The sequence below is a fragment of the Mustela lutreola genome, chromosome 7, assembly GCF_030435805.1.
Source record: "Mustela lutreola isolate mMusLut2 chromosome 7, mMusLut2.pri, whole genome shotgun sequence".
NCBI classification, from domain to species: Eukaryota; Metazoa; Chordata; class Mammalia; order Carnivora; family Mustelidae; genus Mustela; species Mustela lutreola.
Window position 1 is genome coordinate 13,653,134 of NC_081296.1, and position 21,437 is coordinate 13,674,570.

A 21,437-nucleotide genomic window follows, 5' to 3' on the forward strand; every position below is an offset into this window, starting at 1 on the left:
ACAAGCCTGTTTTTCTGCTGGGATCTATGTGTCCCACTTGTGGGCGTATACCCAACAGAAATGAATGCTCAAGTCCACTGCTTTAGATCTGCACGTTAACTGTTTTCAGAGCATCCCAGGGCACTAAAACCCCAATTGGATGCCACCCAGATGTCTGTCAACAGGAGAATGGGTAGATAAATGATAGAATGTTTGCACGGTGCTGCCACACAGCCTGAGAAAGTAGGCATTTTCGTACCTGCCTCCGTGTGGATGAACCTGACTGAGTTAAAAGACATCAGGCATGAAAGAGGACATATTTATATGAGTTTAAAGAGGGAAAAGTTCATTAAAGTGATAGAGGCCATGATAATGGGAACTATCCTTCCGGGAGGGGTAGGGGGAGGTGCAGCAGCCAGGGAGCCTTCCTGAGCTGCTGGAAATATTCTGAGCTTGATCTGAGTGATGGTTCGAGGGGTGTATACAGATGCAAGGATTCATTGGCTGTTCGCTTAAGCTGTGTGCACTTCCCAGGACATAATGTATCTCAACTAAAAAAAAAAAAAAAAAAAAACTAAAAGAAACCTAAAAGCCTACCACGATGAAGCAGCTGGGTCATAGTGTCTCTTTGAGAACTGCGAGGCTTGTGCAAGCCTAATTTTTCTCTTTTTTTTGCTAATAAAGATTTACCATCCTCTTTTTTTTTTTTTTTTTTTTTTTTTTTTTGGTCAAGTGTCACTTCCAAGAAGTATTAGCAAAATGCAGGCAGCCATCTCATACCTGTCTGGAAGAGAGAGGGTAAAGCGGGTCTCTTTATAATTAAAGTCATAACTTCTTGGTTGTACCTGGGGTGTCTCTGGTTTTGCCCTCCAGCAGCCCGAGCTGCTCCGTTTCCTCTCATTTCTGAGCTGCCATTCTCACATTCTTGCTACAATTGCACGGTTACTTCGGCGTCGGGCTTGGGTTCTATCTCAGAACAGTTTCTATCGACAAACCAATCAATAGCCTTCAGGGCAGAAGGTCAAAAAAACAATCTCGCCGTCCTGCACCTGTTTCTTTCTCCGTGACTCTCTCCATCAGAGTGCGTGGCAGGGGAGGACCTTCTCCAGCAGTGCAGAGGCCACCTGCTGAGCCATCTGTCAGTCTGTCTGTCCGACAGGCCACGCAGGTAGCATACGCGCATGCATGCACAGCCTCTCCCGGTGCCCTGCTCGAGTCCTCACTCTAATCAGCATGGACCCTGCACAGCCGGCTGCAGCCGGGGCTGGCGCTGGGCATTCAGGGGACAGAGACGGACGGACACTGGGAGCACCAGGCAAGGCTTGACTCGGAAAGTCCTCAGCTCCTGGACCCAGAGCCTGGGGCCCACGCAGTCTCTCGGGGGCATCAGCGTGGGGCTCTGGGCCACCCTGGAAGCCATCGGCAAATGGGGCAGAGTCTGGAGAAGAGCAGCACAGATGATTAAGGCGCTGATGGCATGGATTTATGCGCAAAGATAAAAAGGGCCCAATCTGCATAGGTTTAGCGTAATGAGGAATGTGGAGTTTCACGGAAGTTCTGATAACTGAATGCCAAGGCTGCACACGCATCAGGGAGGAAGAGAGCAGCCGGATGACGGGTTGGGAAAAAAGGTGCTGAAAGACTGTTATTGCCATAGTTACCATCCTCACCAGGTGACGCTCCCCATGGTCTCCGCTAGGAAATGAAACAAAGCACAGGTCTGTTCTCTGGGCGTGGGCACGTCCTCACCGGTGTGCATGCAGCCTGCTTACCACTTACCCATCCCAAAAAGAAGCCTTGAGAACCCACTCTGTGCTAGGCACGGGGAACCGTGCCGGCCTAAAGTATGGTAAAGATTCTTTTAAAGATTGCGCTGGGGGAAGCTGCATTTCAGGAGGGAGATAGTGAACAAGAACCAAGACCAAAAATGAATAAGGCAGCTTCAGATAGAGGGGGAGAGCCTTGAAGATAATAAAACGGGGTGAGGACTGATAGGGAGCCCCTGAGTGGAGTATAGGGTCACTCTAGTTGGTGTGGTCTGGGAAGGCTTTTCTGAAGGGGGTATGGGGCCAGCCAAGGAGAGACTCAGAACAAGAATGTCCCAGGAGAGGGTGCCTGGGTGGCTCAGTGGGTTAAGCCTCTGCCTTTGGCTCAGGTCGTGATCTCAGGGTCCTGGGATCGAGTCCCGCATCGGGCTCTCTGCTCAGTGGGGAGCCTGCTTCCCCCCCCCCCACCTCTGCCTGCCTCTCTGCCTACTTGTGATCTCTCTCTCTGTCAAATAAATAAATAAAAATCTTCCAAAAAAAATTCTTTAAGAATGTCTCAGGAGAAGGACCAGCAGGTGCAAAGCCTGGGGGTCTGTATGGGTTTGGCCTGTCCCAGGGAGAGAGAGGGGGCACACTGGGCCAGGGGTGAGCAGAAGGAACCATGTGGGGGCTAGATCATGAAGCTCATTTCTTTTTCTTTTTTCCTTTTTTCTTTCTTTCTTTCTTTCTTTTTTTTCTTAAAGGTTTTATTTATTTGACAGAGAGGGAACACAAGCAGGGGGAATGGGAGAGGGAGAAGCAGGCTCCCCACCGAGCAGGGACTCTGGGATCACCACCTGAGCCGAAGGCAGATGCTTAACAACTGAGCCACCCAGGCACCCCATGAAGGTCATTTCTGTATCAAAACCAGAGAAAACCAAGCATAGGTATTCCAAGAGCATCAGATAATACAGAGATATCCTGTGTTTCATTTAAATTTGACTTGTGCTGTTTTCTTGCAGAGCTCAGGCTTCTTGATTATGTCTTTCTTCCCCTAATATTAAAATTAATTTGCATGCCCTTAGCACATGCCAGCTGGTTGATGTAGCTGATTGACCTCGAGGTCTGCTGATTGGCAAGGAGGGGACACAGCCTAGACTGGGAAACTGGCCGTGCACCGTCCACACAGTGGATAAATGACACACCGTAATTTAAAGCTGAGTTTTAGATGAAGCAAATCAGGGCAGAGCAAAGCCAAACGGGAGGTTGGAACCCCAGGATCATTTGGTCCTTCTAAAATCCCTTCAGTCTCTGAGAATCAGAAATAACAAGTCTACGGTCCCTGCTGCCTTGCAGATAGCTCTGTTTATAAGAGGGGAAAAATTTTATGCCAATGACTCACCAAGAGCTACAAAACATATTGATTGGAAGGATGCTCCTTCCCGAGAGGTCTGGGAGCGGGTTAAAATGCCGTTTCCACAGGCTGCTGAGTCCTGGGATTTTTGTTCAAACAGCCGCCAGACCCTTCCCAGAAGCCCTCCTCAGCTAATGAGGAAAGGGGAGAAAGTCCACAAATGATCTTGAGTCCCCATCCCTACCTCCCCTCAAAAATGCAGAAAGCACGTGAGTGCGCCGTCATCGTTACGCCCCTGGGAAGCATGTGCGTGTCCCTGGTCCATCTGTCTTTGTCTTGTGGTCTTTCCTGTTGAGGATGCCTTCCTTTGGAAGATCGGTGGATGTCCTTGGACTCCCCATCACTGACTCTTTTCACGTCCGTCTCCCCCAGTTTTCTGAGGGTTCCCGGAGGGCAGAAATAAGGCCCCTCATGGAATCTTAGAGGCAGCCTGGAGGAGGCAACATGGCAGTGGGGGTCACTGGGAATTTGGCCTGTGCAGGGCTCAGCGCCCCCACCCCGTCCCGCACCTGGCACCCAATGGTTTGTTGGGACGCGCCCTGCGTCCTCTGCTAACGGTTCCCACCCCTCTGTTTCTCTCCCAGGGATGACTGCGATCCCCTGTGCCTGCCTGGGGATCTTCTTGGGTGGTCTCCTGGTGAAGAAGCTCAGTCTTTCTGCCCTCGGGGCCATTCGGATGGCCATGCTCGTCAACCTGGTGTCCACAGCTTGCTACGTCTCCTTCCTCTTCCTGGGCTGCGACACGGGCCCCGTGGCTGGGGTTACTGTTCCCTATGGAAACACGTAAGTCCTGGGAATGCCCCCTTCTTCCCCTGCCTGCCCAGGGATGCCTGGGCTCTTTCTCCGTGGTAGGGGAGCGGAGCCAGCTGTGTCCCGAGGGGTGGCCACGAGTGGAGGGTTCAGAGATGCTTCTGTATCTTCCTCCCAGGGTTGAGGGGTCCGGAATGGACCTTTTGGGTGGAGAGCTCAGACCATTCCGCTCAGCGGGAGTGCACGGGGGAGACACTCCCAACAGTACTCCTGTTGCCATTTTTGGCATTTTGATTTTAAGAACGATTGAAGATAGATAATACAGATGAATTTTATTTTAAAATTCAGCTTTTTTTTTTTTTTTTTGAGATGAGGGGAGAGAGAAAGAAGTGGGGGAAGGAGCAGAGGGAGAGAAAATCTTAAGCAGGCTCCATACCCAGCACTGGGCCCGTTACGGGGCTCGGTCTCACAGCCCTGAGGTGAAATCAAGAGTGGGACATTCACCGAGCTGAGCCACCCGGGTGCCCCTTAAAATTCAGCCTGAAGTGAAAGACAGAATAGATTTCAGCCATTCCAGAAATGATCAGAAGCGGCCATCGGGCTCCCATAGTAATTATAAGGTCTCCCCAGAGTAGGTATTGTTAAGTATGGGAGGGAGAAGGGAGTAGGGAATAAAAGGAGAAAAGAGGAAGAAGGGAAGGAAGTTGGTTCTTATGGGACAGTTTTTCGTAGTCACTAGCCCAAGACTTTGGCCTAGAGTCAAAATTGCCCCAGTCAGAACGGCCCCAGAAGGAACCATGGAGAGTGCTTTCGTGCCCAACATCCACAGCCCCCCCCCCCCCTTTCTGTGTGAGACTCTGAAGCTGCGTGGAGATCAGTCTGGAGCATCAAGGCTGCAGCAGAGTCAACCTGCAGGATACCAGTCTCCTCCTCCAGGCAGGCTGTCAGGCTTTCTTCTATAGTCCTGTATCCAGAAGATAGAGGAGAGCCGGGCTTCTCTGCCCCTCCAACAAGGTCAAGCAGGCTGAGTGGGAGAACACAGGTGGGGGCGTTGTCTGGAGAGTCACGCACAGACACTGCCCCTCTGTCCCCTTTACCACCGCCATGGCCTCTCAGGCCCCCCAGCCCAGCCCCCGTTCCTCCCTCTCCCCAATGCGGCACCTTCTGGTGTGTGCCTGCCATAAATAACAGCATTTGGAGAGAAAGACCGCCAGCCTTCTGTGCCAGCTCTCAAGTAGTAAACTTATAGTGGTTCAAAGCACGGGGTCTTACGATAATGAAGTTCTTCTTCATTAAAAAAGAAAAAAAAAAGCCTCCAATCCAACTGCCAACTCTGCCCCAATTGGTAGAGCTCCAACCTTCCCTCCCCACCCCCGCTTCCCCATGTACAAGCTGGATATACTGGAGCAGGCGACTCAGCTTGGCTCTGCCTCAGTTTCCTTCTCTGTCAGCCCCACGAGGTCACATTGAGAACTAGTACAATGATCTACACAGTACCAGGGACAGTGCCTGGCACATCAGTTGGCACATATCGCCATCGTCGTCCTTACTCTGAAGCGCTCCGAGCCCTAGGAGGCGCAGCTGAAAATACTGGTGCTGGAAAGAGACGCTTCTCTCTTACGGAGCTCAAGACACCCACTCCATCCTCCCTTTGCAGCTCGCTTGCTTTAGGTAATTGTGCCTTTAATGGCACAAAAGGAAATTTAAAATAACTTGTGTTATTTGTCTCAGGGAGTTGAATCAATCAAACAGACGAGAGTTATTGAACCCAGCTCGTGGTAGTGGTGTGTTAAGCATCACGAGGCTTGCTGCCTGCTGGGAGGAGGGATCGGACAGAGATGAGGACGGGCCCGGGATGGGGAGAAGGCAGTGTCTGGCTGTGCCCCGTGGTGGTGTTGGGTCAGGGAAGGGGCAACGGGCTGAGGCTGCAGAAGTCATGAGTGGCGACACAGAGGAGGTGGTCCCCAGCCGAGTGTGGGCTGGCTCCAGCCCGGAGAGCACACTGTGCAAATGATAAAGAAGAGGCTTCTTCCATTTCCAGCACCCTTGTGCACAGCTCTCAGCGGTGGTGCTGGGCTGGTTCTCGCAGGACAGGGAGGGGTGAGGTTGGAGGGGGCGAAGAAAGGGGTGTCGGGCTTGGAAGGCTGTCACTGGGGAGAGCCAACAGGACTTGCCCTTCCTCTGATGCGTGCCATGTTTCCTCTCTTTTCCAGCTCAGCCCCTGGCTCGGCCCTGGACCCCTACTCACCCTGCAATAAAAACTGTGAATGCCAAACCGATTCCTTCACGCCAGTGTGCGGGGCCGATGGCGTCACCTACCTGTCTGCCTGCTTTGCTGGCTGCAACAGCACGGTATTGGTGATTTTCTGACGGGATGGATGGGGCCGGGGACGCAGGCGGCCAGAGTAACTTAAAACCCAGGGTCAGCGGCAGCAGTGGGCACATTCCGTTGCGTGCCTGCGCTATGACTTTTTCCCAGACCCCTCCGCACTCTGGTGGAGGACCCTCCGTCGGCAGGATGGAAGGACACACAGGTCCTTCAGACCTTCCTGCTAAATCAAATAGGTTTCCAGAAAGTGTCGTGGAGCCACCGAAAGTAAAAACTTCAAAGGCAGCTGTGCATAGAGAGCCAGAGGAAAAAAGATTATGGTTCAAGGTGCTCACCGAGGGTATCAGTGAAACAGCCTGACCCAACAGGTAATGAGCTCCCCATCAACAGAAGTATGTAAAGAAAGGCTAGAAAACCGTTTATCAGAGAAGACTTCTTCCAAGCCTGAGACTGACAGTAATTTAACCTCTTCCTTACTCCCTTTCCTTCGCCTTTTTATTGTCAGCTGGATACCTCCCGCCTTTTTCCATCCCCCACCAAAGTTTGTTTTGCTTTGCTTTTTGGGTTTTGGGGGTTTTGCATTTTGTTTGTTGGTTTTTCTTCTCAGCACGAATTGTCCAGTTGGCTATCAGCCAGCAGTTTTTCACGTGCTCTGCGTGCAAACCTGACACTTAAGGGACTGGTCCTCCAGTCCCGCTGTTGCCACCTTCCGGGGGTGTCTCATACCGACCTGTCTTCTGCATCCACATCCCCACTGCCCAGGCGCACGCCCTGCTGGTCGCCTGCTTGGACCAGAGCCTATAGAGTTACCTAACTAGCCTCCCAGCTCAGGGTGGCCCCCTTCTGGTCCATATTCTGTACTGCAGCCAAAATGACTTAACACCGCAGAGGACCCCTTCTCGTGCGTGTCACCTACAGGGTAAGATCTAGGCGCTGCTCTGGCTTTGTGTCTTCAGCACACGTCTGTCCTCATTCACTCTCCGCAGCTTTACTTCCGTTTGGTTTGTGGTATTCAGTTTCCCCAACACAACCGGTGTCTCTTCACCCCTCTCCATTCAGACAGCTCCTGTCACCTGTCAAACCGTCCTTGAATTCTGCCTTCTCTGTGAAGCCATCCCCTCCCTTCTTTATCTTTGGTGTTCTTGCCTCTGTGGTTCTCGGCACCTGTCTCCACCGGAGGCTGCTCTCTCATTTCATTGCTGTGATCTGCTAAAAGTATTTGCCAACTGCTCTGATCTGTGAGCTTCCCCAGCGAGGGCTGGCATCCAGACGTGCTCTAGAAATGTCCAGGAATGTCTAGCTGAAGAGAAAGAAAGATGAGAAGAAGAGGGATGAGTGTCTGCTTTAAAGGCGTTTAGAGTTGTGATGACTTGTTTCTTCTCTCCATGTTCTGCATCTTTTGGGGCCAGCAATTTCTCTGAAAGAAGAAAAATCGATCACTTATTTTCATCTCCAAAGATTTCCTTTTTCTTTGCTTTTAACATTTAGATTCCTGGCCAGTTATTAACATTTTTTAATAGAGAAAATAAATCACCATGGAGGGGGGAGCACAGTGGGGAGAGAAACTGATTTTTTTTTTTAAATCAGATGATAAAGCAATTTCTTTATGTGAGTGGAAATGAATTTTAGAGAAGGGGATGAGGCCTCACGAATGGTTAAAATAAAATACAAGCGATTCGTTTTCATGAAAACAATTTTATTAACATTTTAATATCCAGAAAGTCATATAAATCAGTTTTGGTTATTGTCCGGTTTCAAGAATTAAATAGGCTAGTGTTCTGAGACCAAACAAGTCTCTATTCCAGAGCATTCAAAAAAAAAAAAAAATTGTCTTAAAAATTGCATTCCCCTTGATTCTGTATGTGCAAGAAGAGTCTTATTGAATGAGAGCCTAACCAAGCCCTTGACTGCTTCCAGCTGCTGAAACAGCAAGCTGTGGAATGCAATTATTGGAGAGTGAGATTCTCTGCTTCCCTCTGGACATAGCCTTTCTTCACCAGACACCTGCCTTTCCTTCTCATTACTGGAGGCCTCGCGTTGTCCGCAAAGCAGAGAGGTTCTTTCCCTGTGATTACAAGTCAGAGATTGGGACAGCTCCGGGCCCCAGGCTAGGGGAGACTCACATTTCTCCCCCACATAGGCAGATCTTGGGATGAATGAGGGATTTGGGGACGCAGAGCCGTGTGTATCCTAGAAAGGGGCCCTAGTGACAGTCTAGCCTTCAAAACACCCGTAACTGTAGAGCTCACCGCAGCAGCGAACTTTTTCCCAGAGCCCGCGTGGGCCAGGCGGCAGGCCTTCCTCCACCTGTCACTCACGGCCCATGACAGCTTGGCCTAGAGTCCAAGAAATCTCAGGCCGCCGTCCAAAAATGAGCAAAAAGCAATTTCAGTCTTCTCGATCTCTGCTACAGTATTTTGAGGAAATGCCAAATGGTGGGTTCTGTTGCTGGTGCATCTACTCCCGCCTTCGTTCCTACCTCCCTTCTTTGAGCTCCCACAAAAGCTTTTCCGCGGGCGGAGGGCTTTCTCCGTCCCCTTCCCTCATTCCCTCCGCCACCTGCTGGCATCCTCTGGCTCTCCAGGTGTGACGGCAGCCACTCGGTCATCTGCCCTCCCCTCTGCCCCAGCCCCGTGTGTCGTATCTCACCCATCCTCACAGCAGCCCGAGGGTGGAGGTGTGATTTTTGCTCTGAGTACAGACTAGTCCCTCCCCGCAGGTCATGCAGGAAGTGATGGCGCTGGCCTTGACACGCAGGTCTGTCCCGTCTGTCCCAAACCAGCCTCAGTGCCTTCCTCTGACTCGGTGACTTACCTGTCGGGATTCTCACCTTTCTCCTCCTCGAAAAAAACCTCTTTGTGCATGCTCCAAAGTCAGGACCCCCAGCTGGCTTTCACAGACGGGCCCTGCTGTCTCTCCAGCCTCAACCTCCCCACTGCTCCCACTGGTTGAAGGATGACGTGCTGTGCTGGCCTTCTGGGGGGTCCCCCCCCTGCACACACCCAGCTCTCCCTTGCCTCCGGGCCTTGGCACATGCTGCTCCTTTTAGCAAGGAGAGTCCTCTGTTAAGCCCCTCCGATCACAGACTGCACGATTCGTTCTTTCCTTGCAGCTCAGAAGCCTCCTCCCCGCCCCTCCCCCCCTCCAGGGTGACATTGGCACCCTATCTTGCAGAGTTCTCCCGCACCTGCTCCGTCTGGCAAGGACTGACCCTCCGACCCCCAGTCAAACAGGTTGTTTACTCCCGCATCCAGGGATGGGGTTCTCTTGTGGACCCTTGCTTTTCCAGTGCCAGCCTTGGCTCTGGATAAAGGCCCCAGGCTTCCTGAACCCCTGGCTGGAGGCCCCCTCCTTCCATCCCCCCGCTGACCCCTCCCTTGAACAGCAGTTGGCAGGCTGGTAGGTTGGCTGGTGCAGTTTTCAGTACTAAAGCTCCCTGTTCGTCCCTCTCCCACTCACAGCTTCCGTCCAAACCCGTGAAGATCGCCCATAACTCGATTAAATGTGAGTGAGTCACCAATCGAATAATTCTGTTTGCAGGGGAATCTGGTTAGGGCTAGTAGTTTCCTGGTAGACTTGCCTTGCTGCCCTGGTTTGGGTTTTGTTTTCTCATTTCCTCGTTTCCTCTCTCCTTGAGTGAGAGCAATGGCAGTTTCCAGGACTGCGTTTAATATGCAATTTCTAATTCTTCTTATTGCATATGACCAGGAGGGGTGACAAAAAAGATTGCGAGTTAATTTTGTAAGCTTCCTTTGGCATGAATTTATTGTCCAGATTGTTTCTGTACCTTTCACTCTCAGATGTAATTATTCCGGTGGAAAGCGTGTTGGTATGCCGCTGACTGACTGCTGGAAGTTGTAGCCTTTTGATGTACTGAATAATGGAGTGAAACAAAAGAAGAAAAAGAAGAAAGAAAGACAGACTTATAATCAGCCACCAATAGAACGTTGAAAGTTAGTCCAAGCCCGGCGCTGCATGTGCCTGGGACTAATGATAGACCAATGTCTGTCTCCCCATGCAGGCAACGGATATGTGTCTAGCCCCTGTCTGAGCGGAGCCCTGAGCTGGTTCTGGGGAGGGCTGGGGGGCCCGTGATGGAAGCTTGCATAAGTTCATTGTTTCCTTATGGATCTCAGAGTCCTGCTTGCCTGTTAGGATTGCTTGAGAACTTTTGAAATCTGAGTCCTGAGCCTCATCCTTAGAAACTGATTTCTTTACTATGGGGTAGGATCCAGGCACCAGGATTTTTTTTTTTTTTTTTTTAAGATTTTATTTATTTATTTGACAGAGAGAGCTCACAAGCAGGCTGAGAGAGGGGGGGGGGGAAGCAGGCTCCCCACTGAGCAGAGACCCCGATTCGGGGCTTGATCCCAGGACCCTGAAACCATGACCTGAGCCGAAGGCAGAGGCTCAACCCATAGAGCCACTCAGGCGCCCCAGGCACCAGGAATTTTTAAAGCTCTCCCCTGCCATGCGTTTTTGTACATAACAGAGTTGAGAACCTCTGGTCCTCTCCGGAGTGTCTCCTCCTTGGCACTGCGGACATTTGTGGCCGCATCGTTGTGGGGGACTGCGGGACACTCGGTAATATCCCAGGGCTCTTCCCATCCAATGCCAGCGGCAACCCCTGCTCTTTTGTGAAACGACCTGTATCTCCAGATATTTCCATAGGTTCTTCTTGGGAGCCAAATCCCCCACCATTGAGAACCGCTGCTCCAGGAGAAGGGATGGATTCCTTCTAGAAGCAGTGTCTGAGCTGACCCTGAGCATCTAGCCTTTGATGTCTTGTTCCTTCCCACCTTTCTGTGGCCAAGCCCCGGAGAAACCACGTTGGTGACTCGAAGGGCCATATGAGCCTATTACAGAAGAAGCAAACTGATTGCTCACAGCCCCTCTCTGCCCCGGACGTGGGCTTATTGGGGTCTGAACCACAGTTTAAGCTGTCTGTGTGTTTCATACACAAACTGGGCTTCCTGGCCTCTCTGTACAAGTTGGATGAGACAGGACCCGACCCGGCACCCTCACAGGGCAGCAGTTAGCTGGAGCTCAGAAATGGTCAAGCCTACGACAAGACATCCGATCCCCCCCTTAGCTAACATCCGGTCCCCCTTAGCCAAAGTCTCTGCCTCTGGCCACCCCTTACACCTGGACCAGTTTTCTTCTCTTCCTCCTGTCTTGCCCTCAGAGGTTTGGAGTTTGCAAGCTCTCTCGTAGAGCTTGACCCTGTTTCCCAGAACTGATTCAAAAGTCTATATTCATTCAAGCCGTGGCTTGTCAGAAGACGTGACCATTTCTGAAATCAGTCCCAACTAGGGCGTTGTCATTCTGAACATCCACTATATATCTCAGGCCCTGGACTAGGCACTAGAGGCAGAGAGCTGGAAAGGTAGGAGCTCGTGTTTACGAGGAGATGAGACGTAGTGTAGTGATAGAATTTGTGTACAAAGGAACACCCGTGGGCAACAGCTGAGCTATTAAGTGAAAAGAGCATATTCTAAAACAATATACAGATTGTGATCCCATTTAGTAAAGAAAAAGAAAAATCTAAATATTTGTACATCTCTACACAGAACGATCTTTATAAAAGATACGTAGCTGGCTGTTCACAGAACATTACCTCTGGCTAGGGACCAAAAAAATTAATTTTTATATGTTTCTTTCAAATTTCCTGCAAATTACCAAATGGTCTAAAATGAGCATGCATCCCTCTTTCAGTAAGGTGAAAACTTTTTTATTAAAAAAAATAATAACCCAACATTTAAGGATAGGTGGTTACATTCTAAGAGAAAGAAGCAGACACGTGGAGAGATCAGTGAACCTGGAGGGAACCAGGAATTAGTTCGGAGCAGGTGAGGCAGGAAGGGAGGTATGTGGATATTTTCGGAATATCTTCAGAGGAAGAGCGGCGGCGGGGTCCTTGTTGTGAAGGATGAGTGGGTATTTGGCAGTGGAGAGGCACAGAAGGACATTACAGCATGTGCCGTGTGTGTCCGCCTGGACCCTGTGCTCTGGGGACCGGTTCCGTTTGCAGGGGAGAGAGAAAGAGGGAGAAGCGTAGTGGCCTGGTGCACATTCCTGGTGCCCGACCATGAGCCACATCCTTTCTCTTCTGTGTTCTGCCCACACTTCCTCCCTGAGGTGGCTGGAGCCAAGCGTGGGTCTTCCCACTTCCCGAAGACCAGCCCTTGCCTCCCCTTCTGCGGGAGATAATTAAGGCTCTGCCCAGATGGGTTCCACCACCTGCGTTACAGGTTACGGGAGCGGAAGGTGGACAGAGGTCTTGCTTTCATCCCAGGATGTTTCTCCCTGGCTATTATCCTTCATCCAGTGACCCTGAAAGGGGACATGAGAGTATATTTCTTCTTGCAGTTTTTCAATATCCCCTTTGCCTTGAGGTACGTGGGTTGCTGGTGCCCTTCGTGATGAGCTCGGAGGTCTTGACCTAAAAATACTGGCTTGGGTTGGGCCGGTGCGGCGAAGAGAGTCTAAGCTCCAAACGGACAGTAATGAATGATAGGAGAGGGTCTGAGGGACTTGGCCGGATCACGAGGGAATCATAGGTGTCTGGGACACATAGGAACATGTCACTGCTGGAAGGAAAATGTCCCTGTCTGTCCCTCCCTTATTAGGCTGTCATACGCAAGGGATCAGAGGTCTGGCAGGTGGCCGCACAGGGCAGTGCGTGTCTCAGCACTCTTGGTGGCAAACTCCCTCCCTCCCCTACCCCACCAAGCTACAGAACAAGGGCCCCGCTTTTAATCAAAATTGTCATTTCTGCCTAGGAACTGAATACATTATAGAAAGAAAACCAGAAAGAGTGTTCTCGAATATTGGGAGCAACTCCCTACCATTCAATACAGCAGACTCTCCGTGCCTCTAACTTCATCGCCCCCATACCTGTCCTCTTGGAAATGTCCTCTTTCAACCTAGAAATCAGCTTGATTTGTACCATTAATAGCGATTGCTGCATCCGGTATTACACGTGACGGGGGGGGGGGGGCGGGTAAGACCCAAGCGCAAACAGGTTCATTTGCCAGTATTTTTGAAAAACACTGCTGAGAAGTGTTTTTTTTTCCTCTCTTGTAATACAAGCTGTCAAAATAGCACGCTTATGATTTCCTGCATCCATAGAAAATTAGCCCAAGATTCTAAAGAGTAATTTTTCTATTTTCATGGTCTCCAGTTTTATTGTAGTTGTTCATCCCCATCATTATGTGAGCAGAAACATTTCTCAGTCTAAATTAATGACTGAGTGTGGCCTCGGAGTACAGTTGCCAGTGGCTGTGCTATCTTCTTCATTGATTTCGTCTTTATTTTGTAACGTTCTTGAGTTCTTCATTTTTTTTTTTTAGTAGATGATAGATTTGTATTGTTCAGAAATCAAAAAGTGTAAAAAAGTGGAAACTGTCCTTTCCACCGCGGTCTTCGGTTCACCTACCCTCCGACCCATCACTCTGCCCAGTAGAGTATTGACTGTTTCTAGTTTCTTGTATATCCGACTGGACTTTAATGCATCTCTAAGGTCTTTCTTATTCTGTACCTCGTGTGTGGGGTTTCTGTTGTCGCTCCTGCCTTTTTGAGAGCTGTGTGGTCTTCCGGCATGGGGATCTATTGGAGCCTAGGTCACCGGTACCTGTGATGGGCACTCAGATTGCCGCACGACATTAGGTCTCGAAAACAGAGTTGCGGTTGCTGTTGTGCATAGGTCGTGTTGTACCCGGAGCATGTCTGTCTGTAGGATAAGTTCTTATAGAATTTCTGAGTCTGTCCCGCTCTGCTCTCTGGGTCAGCAGCACTGGTTCCAAAGGCCAGGCCAGGTCCTCTGTGAGCACAGAGGCCATCTGATTGTCAATGTGATCTATCAAGACACACTTATTTCTGGGAAAACCAGACCGTAGACATAGGCGTGCACGCCCGCACACACACACACACACACACACACACACACATACATCTGTATGTGCCACCAGACAGAGGAGACCGCTTTCAAATTGGGAAGACGTTCCTTTGAAACAGGGCGTTTCCCAGATCAGGGACAGTAAACCAGTCTCCTGGAGCCTGGTGGACTTTCTTTTACCAGTTGAACATACTGGACACCAGGAGAACTTTGGGTTTGCCCCTTCACTCAGGCCGAGACCTGTCTGCCACCGGCCGGACGGGACTGTTAAATCCAGACAGGGTGAGAATTCGCAGCCCAGCCCCTCGGCCTCCCTTCAGCAGAGTGGGTCGTTATCCTGTCATACCCAGGTCCGCTTTGTATTTTCCAGCCTCCTGCTGCTCGGAGCTTTTGCAAGTTGAAGGGTTCCTATATAGATGTCCGGTTAATATCAGCAGAAAGGCTGTCCCCAACCCCCGCTTCCTTTTGATATGGGACAGTAGTCTGAAACCCCATCAGTGGGAAGTCGCCTGTTGTAATTGTGGGGAAGATGACACTGTGTGGTCCTCGTCTGTGGTTCTTCCCACCACGCGTGGACGTGTTCCCAAAGAGCTCCTCTGGAGCCAGCGTCCCTGCATGTCCTTTAGCGTGTGACATCCAGGCCCAGCTCTTGTGTCACCCAAGCCCGAACGAACGATGTTCCCCATCTCTTGCCATATGGCCACAGGCTCTGCCTGTTCCCTTAGATTCCATCTTGGAAGGGTCACAGGGAAGTCCCAGCTGCCCCTCCCCCCGCAGACCATGGGACCACCCAGGGTTCCCAGTCATTGTGTCAGACTGAGTCACCCGCCCAAAAAGGAGACCCATTCACGTGTCCCTGCTCAGACCCTCTGGCTTACCTCCTCCCTAGCCTCTTCACAGCTCTTCTCAAATGGAGTCAAAATAAGTAAATAACAGGTTTGCCCAGAATCTTTACAGCTTCTCTCCTGAGCACCAGCAAGCTGACGTCTTCCCTGGTTGTATTTCCACTTCCGGCATGAATGACCCTACGAGTGCCTCGTTTTTGTCCAGTCAGCCCAAAGCTGCCCTTGGCCTGTTTTTGTCTCGTCCCTCCTCTCCCTGGCTTCATGCCCCGTCGTCACCTCCCTCCCCTGGGCTCGGCTGCAGGTCCCACGGGGCCTCAGCTTTGCCGTCCACTCACTCCATTCCCAGGACACTGGCTTCAGGGACGCCGTCACCCCCGGACCAGGCAGGGCCAGGCAATCGCTGCGTCAGACAGTGGGGGAAAGATGTCTCATTTTGATCCCACTCCGTTAGGGGCAGGAGCACGGACCGAATCCGGGCTGGGTCCATTTCTTAGAGCAGAGAGGACCCCGGCATTTTCCTTTCATGGTAAATCGGACGCAGTGGAGCCCGCGTCGGTATGGGGCAAAACTCTAGGACTGAGCGTAGGTCCCAGTTACGGATTAGTTTTTAAACTCAACAAAGCTCACCAATCACATGGTTCATTCACCGGGTCCTGGCCCCGACCCCTCAATTCCGGTACTCACATCATATTTGTAAGAGGCCGAGTCAGTGCTCACTTCTTAGGATGCTTGTTGAAGCAGGACCACGGCCATTCCCAAGGGTCCTGTTCCTCTCTTATACCTGTGAATTCTTCGGATCCATGTGGTTCTCAGCTCCCCCAGACTCAGACCTCTCTTTTTTCATGGCAGGAATCAGAGACAGAAGGATTTGAGGGTTTGAGAAGGAATTAGGATTCGGTGAAACGAATAGGACTTGAGATCTGTTCATTTGTTTGATAAATAGCTCTTGACTCCCTGTCATGGGGAAAGCCCTGTCCTCGAGAGCTGAGGATAAATTAGGGAGAAAAACCACAGTGGTATCTGGGCTCCGTAGCCCCATAGTGAGGGGGAAAAGATCGGACATGGGAGTAAGGGGTTCCAGAGAATTAATAGGGTATCACTTCTCAGGCAAGAGATGCAGAGATAGGGGAGGTTGGGGTGGGGGGGGACATGCATCTCTCAGGGTTCGGTCCAGAAAACTGTGCCCACAAGTATGTTGGAGATAAAGAATTTAGTGTGGGAATCGGAGCTACTGTGAACATGGGCAAGTTGGGGTATTAAAATCTGGGAGGAGTGAGATGAAGGATCGGAGGACAGTCACTCCATCCCCAGAAGCTCCTGCTCAGGTGGGAACGTGGGGGCTTGTGGGAAAATCCCAAGAAGCTTTGTTCACGTGGCTGCTGAGAGAGACGAAAGGGGTACCGGCCAGGTCCGTGGGCAGACAACCACATCAGTAGAGGTGGGCACGGGGCCTCTGTTGTCAGCAGGACAGGCAGAAATGAGGGCAGGTGTGAACACGGATGCTACGGCCACCCGGCCCCTGCGGGGCACCTCCACCGAGTGGAGGTATGTGGTATCATCCCTATGTCTGACCTTGTGAAGGGTCGTGGCCTCTGCTTAACTTCTGCCTTCTAAATCTCATCCATGTCTCCCCCACCCCACCCCTGCGCCCCATCCAGCTCCCATCCCTGCAGGGAAGGGGATTCTGGGGAAATAGCCCCCAGCGTAGCAGAGGAGTAGTGCCGAGCTGGCAGGCGAATCCAGCTCCGGGCGTTTGATCCCAGATTCCGCCTGGAGATGGTAAGGTGCTCAGAGCCCCTGGGGCAGGACGGGTCAGGTGCGTCTGGGAGGATTATGGGCTGTGTGGCTGTGGAAGCCAGGGAGGAAAGTGGTTCATGGGTATGCGCCCCTAGGGGGCTCCAGGAAGAGAAAAGTGGATGGTGGGGTCAGAATGTGGGGGCCCCCAGGGAGCTTAGCAGGATCGGGTTCCTGCCTGTGGGGGACAGAAGCCAGCCCAGCCAGAGTGAGGGGAGGCTTGAGGGATGAGGTGGTGAGTGTAGACAGCTAGCGGAGTGTGGCTGTGAGGTTGGGATTGGGGAGGGGGTGGGGGGGACGGTTTCCTTCCCGGAGTAGGGAGAGAAGGGGCATTTTAAGTTGTGGGTAGGGAGAAGTCCTGCCTTCTGGTCAACGCAGGCGAAGATCATTCGCAGAGGACCTCTAAAACCATCTGCTAAGCTTCACCGGTTGTGTGTCAGCTTCGTGAAGTGCTCAGGAGAGTGTCCCTCAGACTCGGTCGTCCTCGGGGGCCCACAAAGGCCCTGGCTCATGGCTCAGCAGGGGGAGGCCTCCCAGAAGGAGGTGAATTTTACAGAAGCGCCAGGAAGCCCCCAGGCAGAGGTGTGTGGGAAGGGACACAGAGGCAAGGCTCCAGCACCTCGGGGGAATTACAGTAAACGCCGTAGGGTACTAGGACCGGGTCATTTGCACAGAGGCACCTGCTCTGGGCACAACGCTTAGGAAGAAGGGTCCAGCCCCACACCCTGTCTGCGCACACCTCTGCCCCATGGGTAGAGAAGCCCCTGTGCAAAGCACAGCCAGATGGGGTGACCCTGATGGGATGGGGGGGGGCACCTAAGAGCCTTTGGACACCCCTGAAACATCCTCTGTGGCTTGATGGGATGAGCAAAACCCCCACCTATGCTGTGTTCTGTGGGAAGAGAAAAGGGACAGGGAGGATGGAGAGGAACGAAGACAGGAGGTGGCATGTGTAAGCCAAAAGGGATTTGTTTGACCCTCAGGAGGATTTTCCTGGGCGTGTGCTCTGAAAGCCAAGCAGTCTCGAGAAGAAAAGCAATGAATCATTTATGATTGTATTCATTAAAGGCCTCTGCACTATTATTATCGAACCTTAATTGGCTTGGCGCTCACTTGGCACTGCCTCTCCCCGCCCCTGCCCCTCCGTTGCCATCAGAAATTCCTCTGATGATGAAGGAGGGACTAGACCACGCCTGGAAGCAGGGGCAGCTGGGCAAGAATCCACCGCAAGATCAAATGGAATGCAGTCTTTTTTTTTTCCCCCTGCTTGGATCAAGTATTAATAAATGTGTCTGGTTTGGGCTTTCACTCGCTGCCCACGCGTGGTCTGCTGCAAGCTCCTGGCATCTCTTAGCCCTCTTTGCTAACCCTGCCGCGTGAGAACCTTCCCATTAAGCTGCCCCCTCCAATGGCCCCACAAGAGCAGCAACTTGGTGCGTGACAATGCACGTCCTTTGTTCCAAGTGCCACCCTGGGCATTGAACCAACAACAATATGCAGGTTACCCGATTTACTTCTTTTAATACACTTCATTGTAATTATCACTGCATAAAAGAGAAGACAAATTGGCAAGGCATTATAACGTTAATTTGGCAATGTTTTATCATATTGGGAAGGCGCAGTTTCCTCTCTAATTGTATTGGGGGGGACCGTTTGTCCAGGGTACAGCTTATGGAGGGATTCTGGAACGTGGAAGTGAAACACACAGGAGATGGGGCACGGGCTCTCCTCCCCGTAAATATTCCTTTATTTGCGTGTGTTTTGCAGCCTTCTTAAAAAGCTAACTCGTTTATTCAGGCCTAATTAATGGAATGCCACAGAATGTATAATTAGGCTGTGACAGCGCCAGCTGATGGATGGCTTTGGGCTCGGAAACGGGAGATTGCCCCCAGTTAAAAGGGCTGAACCCCTTGCGTTTCAGAATCTCACCGGCTGTGCGTGCCTCACGACCGTCCCGCCCGAGAACACGACTGTGGTTCCTGGAAAGTGCCCCAGTCCCGGGTGCCAAGAGGCCTTCCTCACCTTCCTGTGTGTGATGTGTGTCTGCAGCATGATCGGGGCAATGGCACAGACACCCTCGGTCATCATCCTTATCAGGTAAGCTCAGGGCCGGGGACTCGCGAGCCAGGCTCCCCTCGTGCCCTGCCCCTGCCTACCTCGTGGGTGCCTGCAGTCCTCAGGCGGCCAGAACGTCAGGTACTTGTGCATCTCGGAAGCCAGCTTCCCCGGGCTGATAGGGGTCCGTTACATCTGACGGGACCTCACAAGAGACCAGAAAGCGTAGCCTAAGGGCGAGGATATACCTTCATATCCTCCCCAGAGTAGACCCTGCAGGTGATTTGGAAAGGAACCGTGGTCCTGCTTCGATTTTTACAGAGAGCAGCATTATTGCAATAAGACGGAAATGGCACTGGACTAGCCAAGTCCTCAAGTCCAGCATCGTCCCACTGCTGATCCGCCACATGAACTTGGGCACATTTTCCCTCAGAGGTGTTTCTGAATTGGGGCCGGGGAGTGATGTCATTGGTCCCGCTGGCCTCCTGCGGTGGTGTGGGTCCCAGGGAGGCCATGGGTCTGCCAACCGTGACCTCTCTTGTACAAACAGATGGCTGGAGAGGGCATCCAGAGTCTGTGGCTCCCTGTGTCTCGGGACCTGTCCTGGGGGCAGAGGCGCTGCTTGCTTCCAAGGGGACCTATGGAGTCATCTTCTGAGTAACATGTACATCTGCCAAGTTATCTAGAGTTGTTTGAGGAACCTAGAAGTGAGATGCTCCATAACCCAGGGTCTCTGTTGAACCACAGGAAGTGACACCAAACACAGACCCCCCTTACTGGGATGTGGCTCGTTCACTCCTAGCAGCTAGAAATACAAGCAGGACTGCAACACTTGAGTGTGACCTGTGCCGACCCACATCCCCAGCTGCTTGATCCAGCTCCGTTTTTCTCGCCATGCCCACCACCTTTCCCGGTCTCGGTTATGAATTCCTAAGGAAGAGTATTTCTGCAAAGTGCTTATGTTCTCAAGGAGGTCATTAGCAAAGCCTTGTTAATGTGCAGAAACATTAAGGCAACAATAACAACGTGCCATTCTGTACTTACTAAACTTGAGAAATCAGTGTTAAATATTCACGCCCAGTGCTTGCAAGGCTGTAGCCACGCTGGTCAAATCCCACACGGCTGGGGGCATTGAAAAGCCCATCGCTCCGATTTCAAAGAAGCACTCTAGCATTGTGAATTAAGAGTCATAAAAGTGTTCAGATTTTTTATGAGGTAACCCTGCCTCTCACCACTTAGGAAAATACTACTCTACCAGAAAAACAGCTCTGTGCAGACAGATTTTTATTACAATGTTAACTATAATAGCAGAAAAACCTGAATTGGAATAATAAATTATAGTACTGTACCATAGCTCAATGGGATAATGAAAATCCTTAAGAATGTGAAAAGTATTTGTGAACTATTGCATTTAAATTATATACAGAGGTTGATTATGTAGAATATGCATGTGGACAAAGCCCGTCAGGTCCTAGGTATGGGTCTGGGGTGACTGTGTTCTGGGTAAGTTATTTTTCATTTTTAGAAATTCCCGTGAAGTTATATTGTGTTGGCCACGTGCAAAAGGCACTAACGTGCAGGAAAAAAATGACCTTCGTGACGATTAGCAGTGACTAGTCCCCTTTCTTTGCTCTCCATGACTTCCGTACAAAAAAGCCAGCTCACTGTTCGCGACTGGCAGAGCAAACACAGAAAGGTGAAATCTTAATCACTTCCAAGTAACAGCTTGGTAAATAGCTCTTGGAGATTTTCAGGAACCTATTTTGATTCCTTTGGCTAGATCAGCAGCAGGTGGCCTGCATGACCTAGACTGGGTCTCAGCCCCGTGCTCTGCTGGGGTCTGCAAGAGGCACAGACTCGCACATCGGGTCCATCGAGGTGAACGGGGTAGCCCCTTACTCCGTCACCATCCCAGTCCACTTTGCCATCCTAGATGATCTAGGCAGACACGAGGGCACAGCCCAGGCATGTGCCAGCCTTACCCTGTGCCAGAGTGATGGCCCCATTGTAGTGCACAGAGCACCCCTAGGTGAGAAGATAAACTGACCCTCACTGAGCCCCTCTTTCGGAGCCAGCGCTGTGCTCCTGTTTTAATTATGTGTTTACATCATGATTAGCATTCCCCTTCTACAGATGGAGACGTGGAGGCTCCAAGAGTGTTTAAGCAGTATTCTCAAGGTCATCGGCCCCTAAGTTGTAGACCTAAGCCCCCACCCCTGGCCTTTCGCAGACCTTTCAGTAACATTCAGACCCAAGCCTTGCATTTCTGCATAGCTCGTTCTGAGAAGGAGGACTCCCCCCGTGGGAACCGGTTCCCCAACGGGATATAACGGGAGATCTTAGCACCTTGCTCATTTTATTCCTAGTGACAGGAGAGCTGAAAGGAAAGCAAATTTCAAGTGATAAGTATTCTAGCTCATTATGCCAGCACGTTTGCTTGAGAAGAAGAATTTGCCTTTATTTGGGTGTCTTTCAATTCAGTACCTTCAAGGGAATGTGCAGAAAGCAGATCCAGGGAGCTGATAATAGCTCTGAAGAACTTAGATTTGGAAACAAGTATGTTCTGAAGAGAACTGGCTGTGCTTCTGTCCAGAAACGCTGAACTCATCATTGATGTTGTTTGGGTCTC

The 21,437-nt window shown here is 51.1% G+C and overlaps 1 protein-coding gene across 2 annotated transcripts in view; it reads left to right on the forward strand.

Annotated features, from left to right (window-relative positions):
• SLCO3A1 (solute carrier organic anion transporter family member 3A1) overlaps positions 1-21,437 on the forward strand; it is a 300,851-nt gene that overhangs the window by 250,307 nt on the left and 29,107 nt on the right. For both annotated transcript variants that reach the window (XR_009355285.1, XM_059180067.1), the window contains exons 6-8: positions 3,723-3,921; positions 6,102-6,240; positions 18,675-18,850. Coding sequence is in view for 1 of the 2 variants with exons in the window: in XM_059180067.1 (XP_059036050.1) it covers positions 3,723-3,921; positions 6,102-6,240; positions 18,675-18,850 (514 nt within the window). In the remaining variant the exon portion in view is untranslated. The remainder of the gene's footprint in view (positions 1-3,722; positions 3,922-6,101; positions 6,241-18,674; positions 18,851-21,437) is intronic.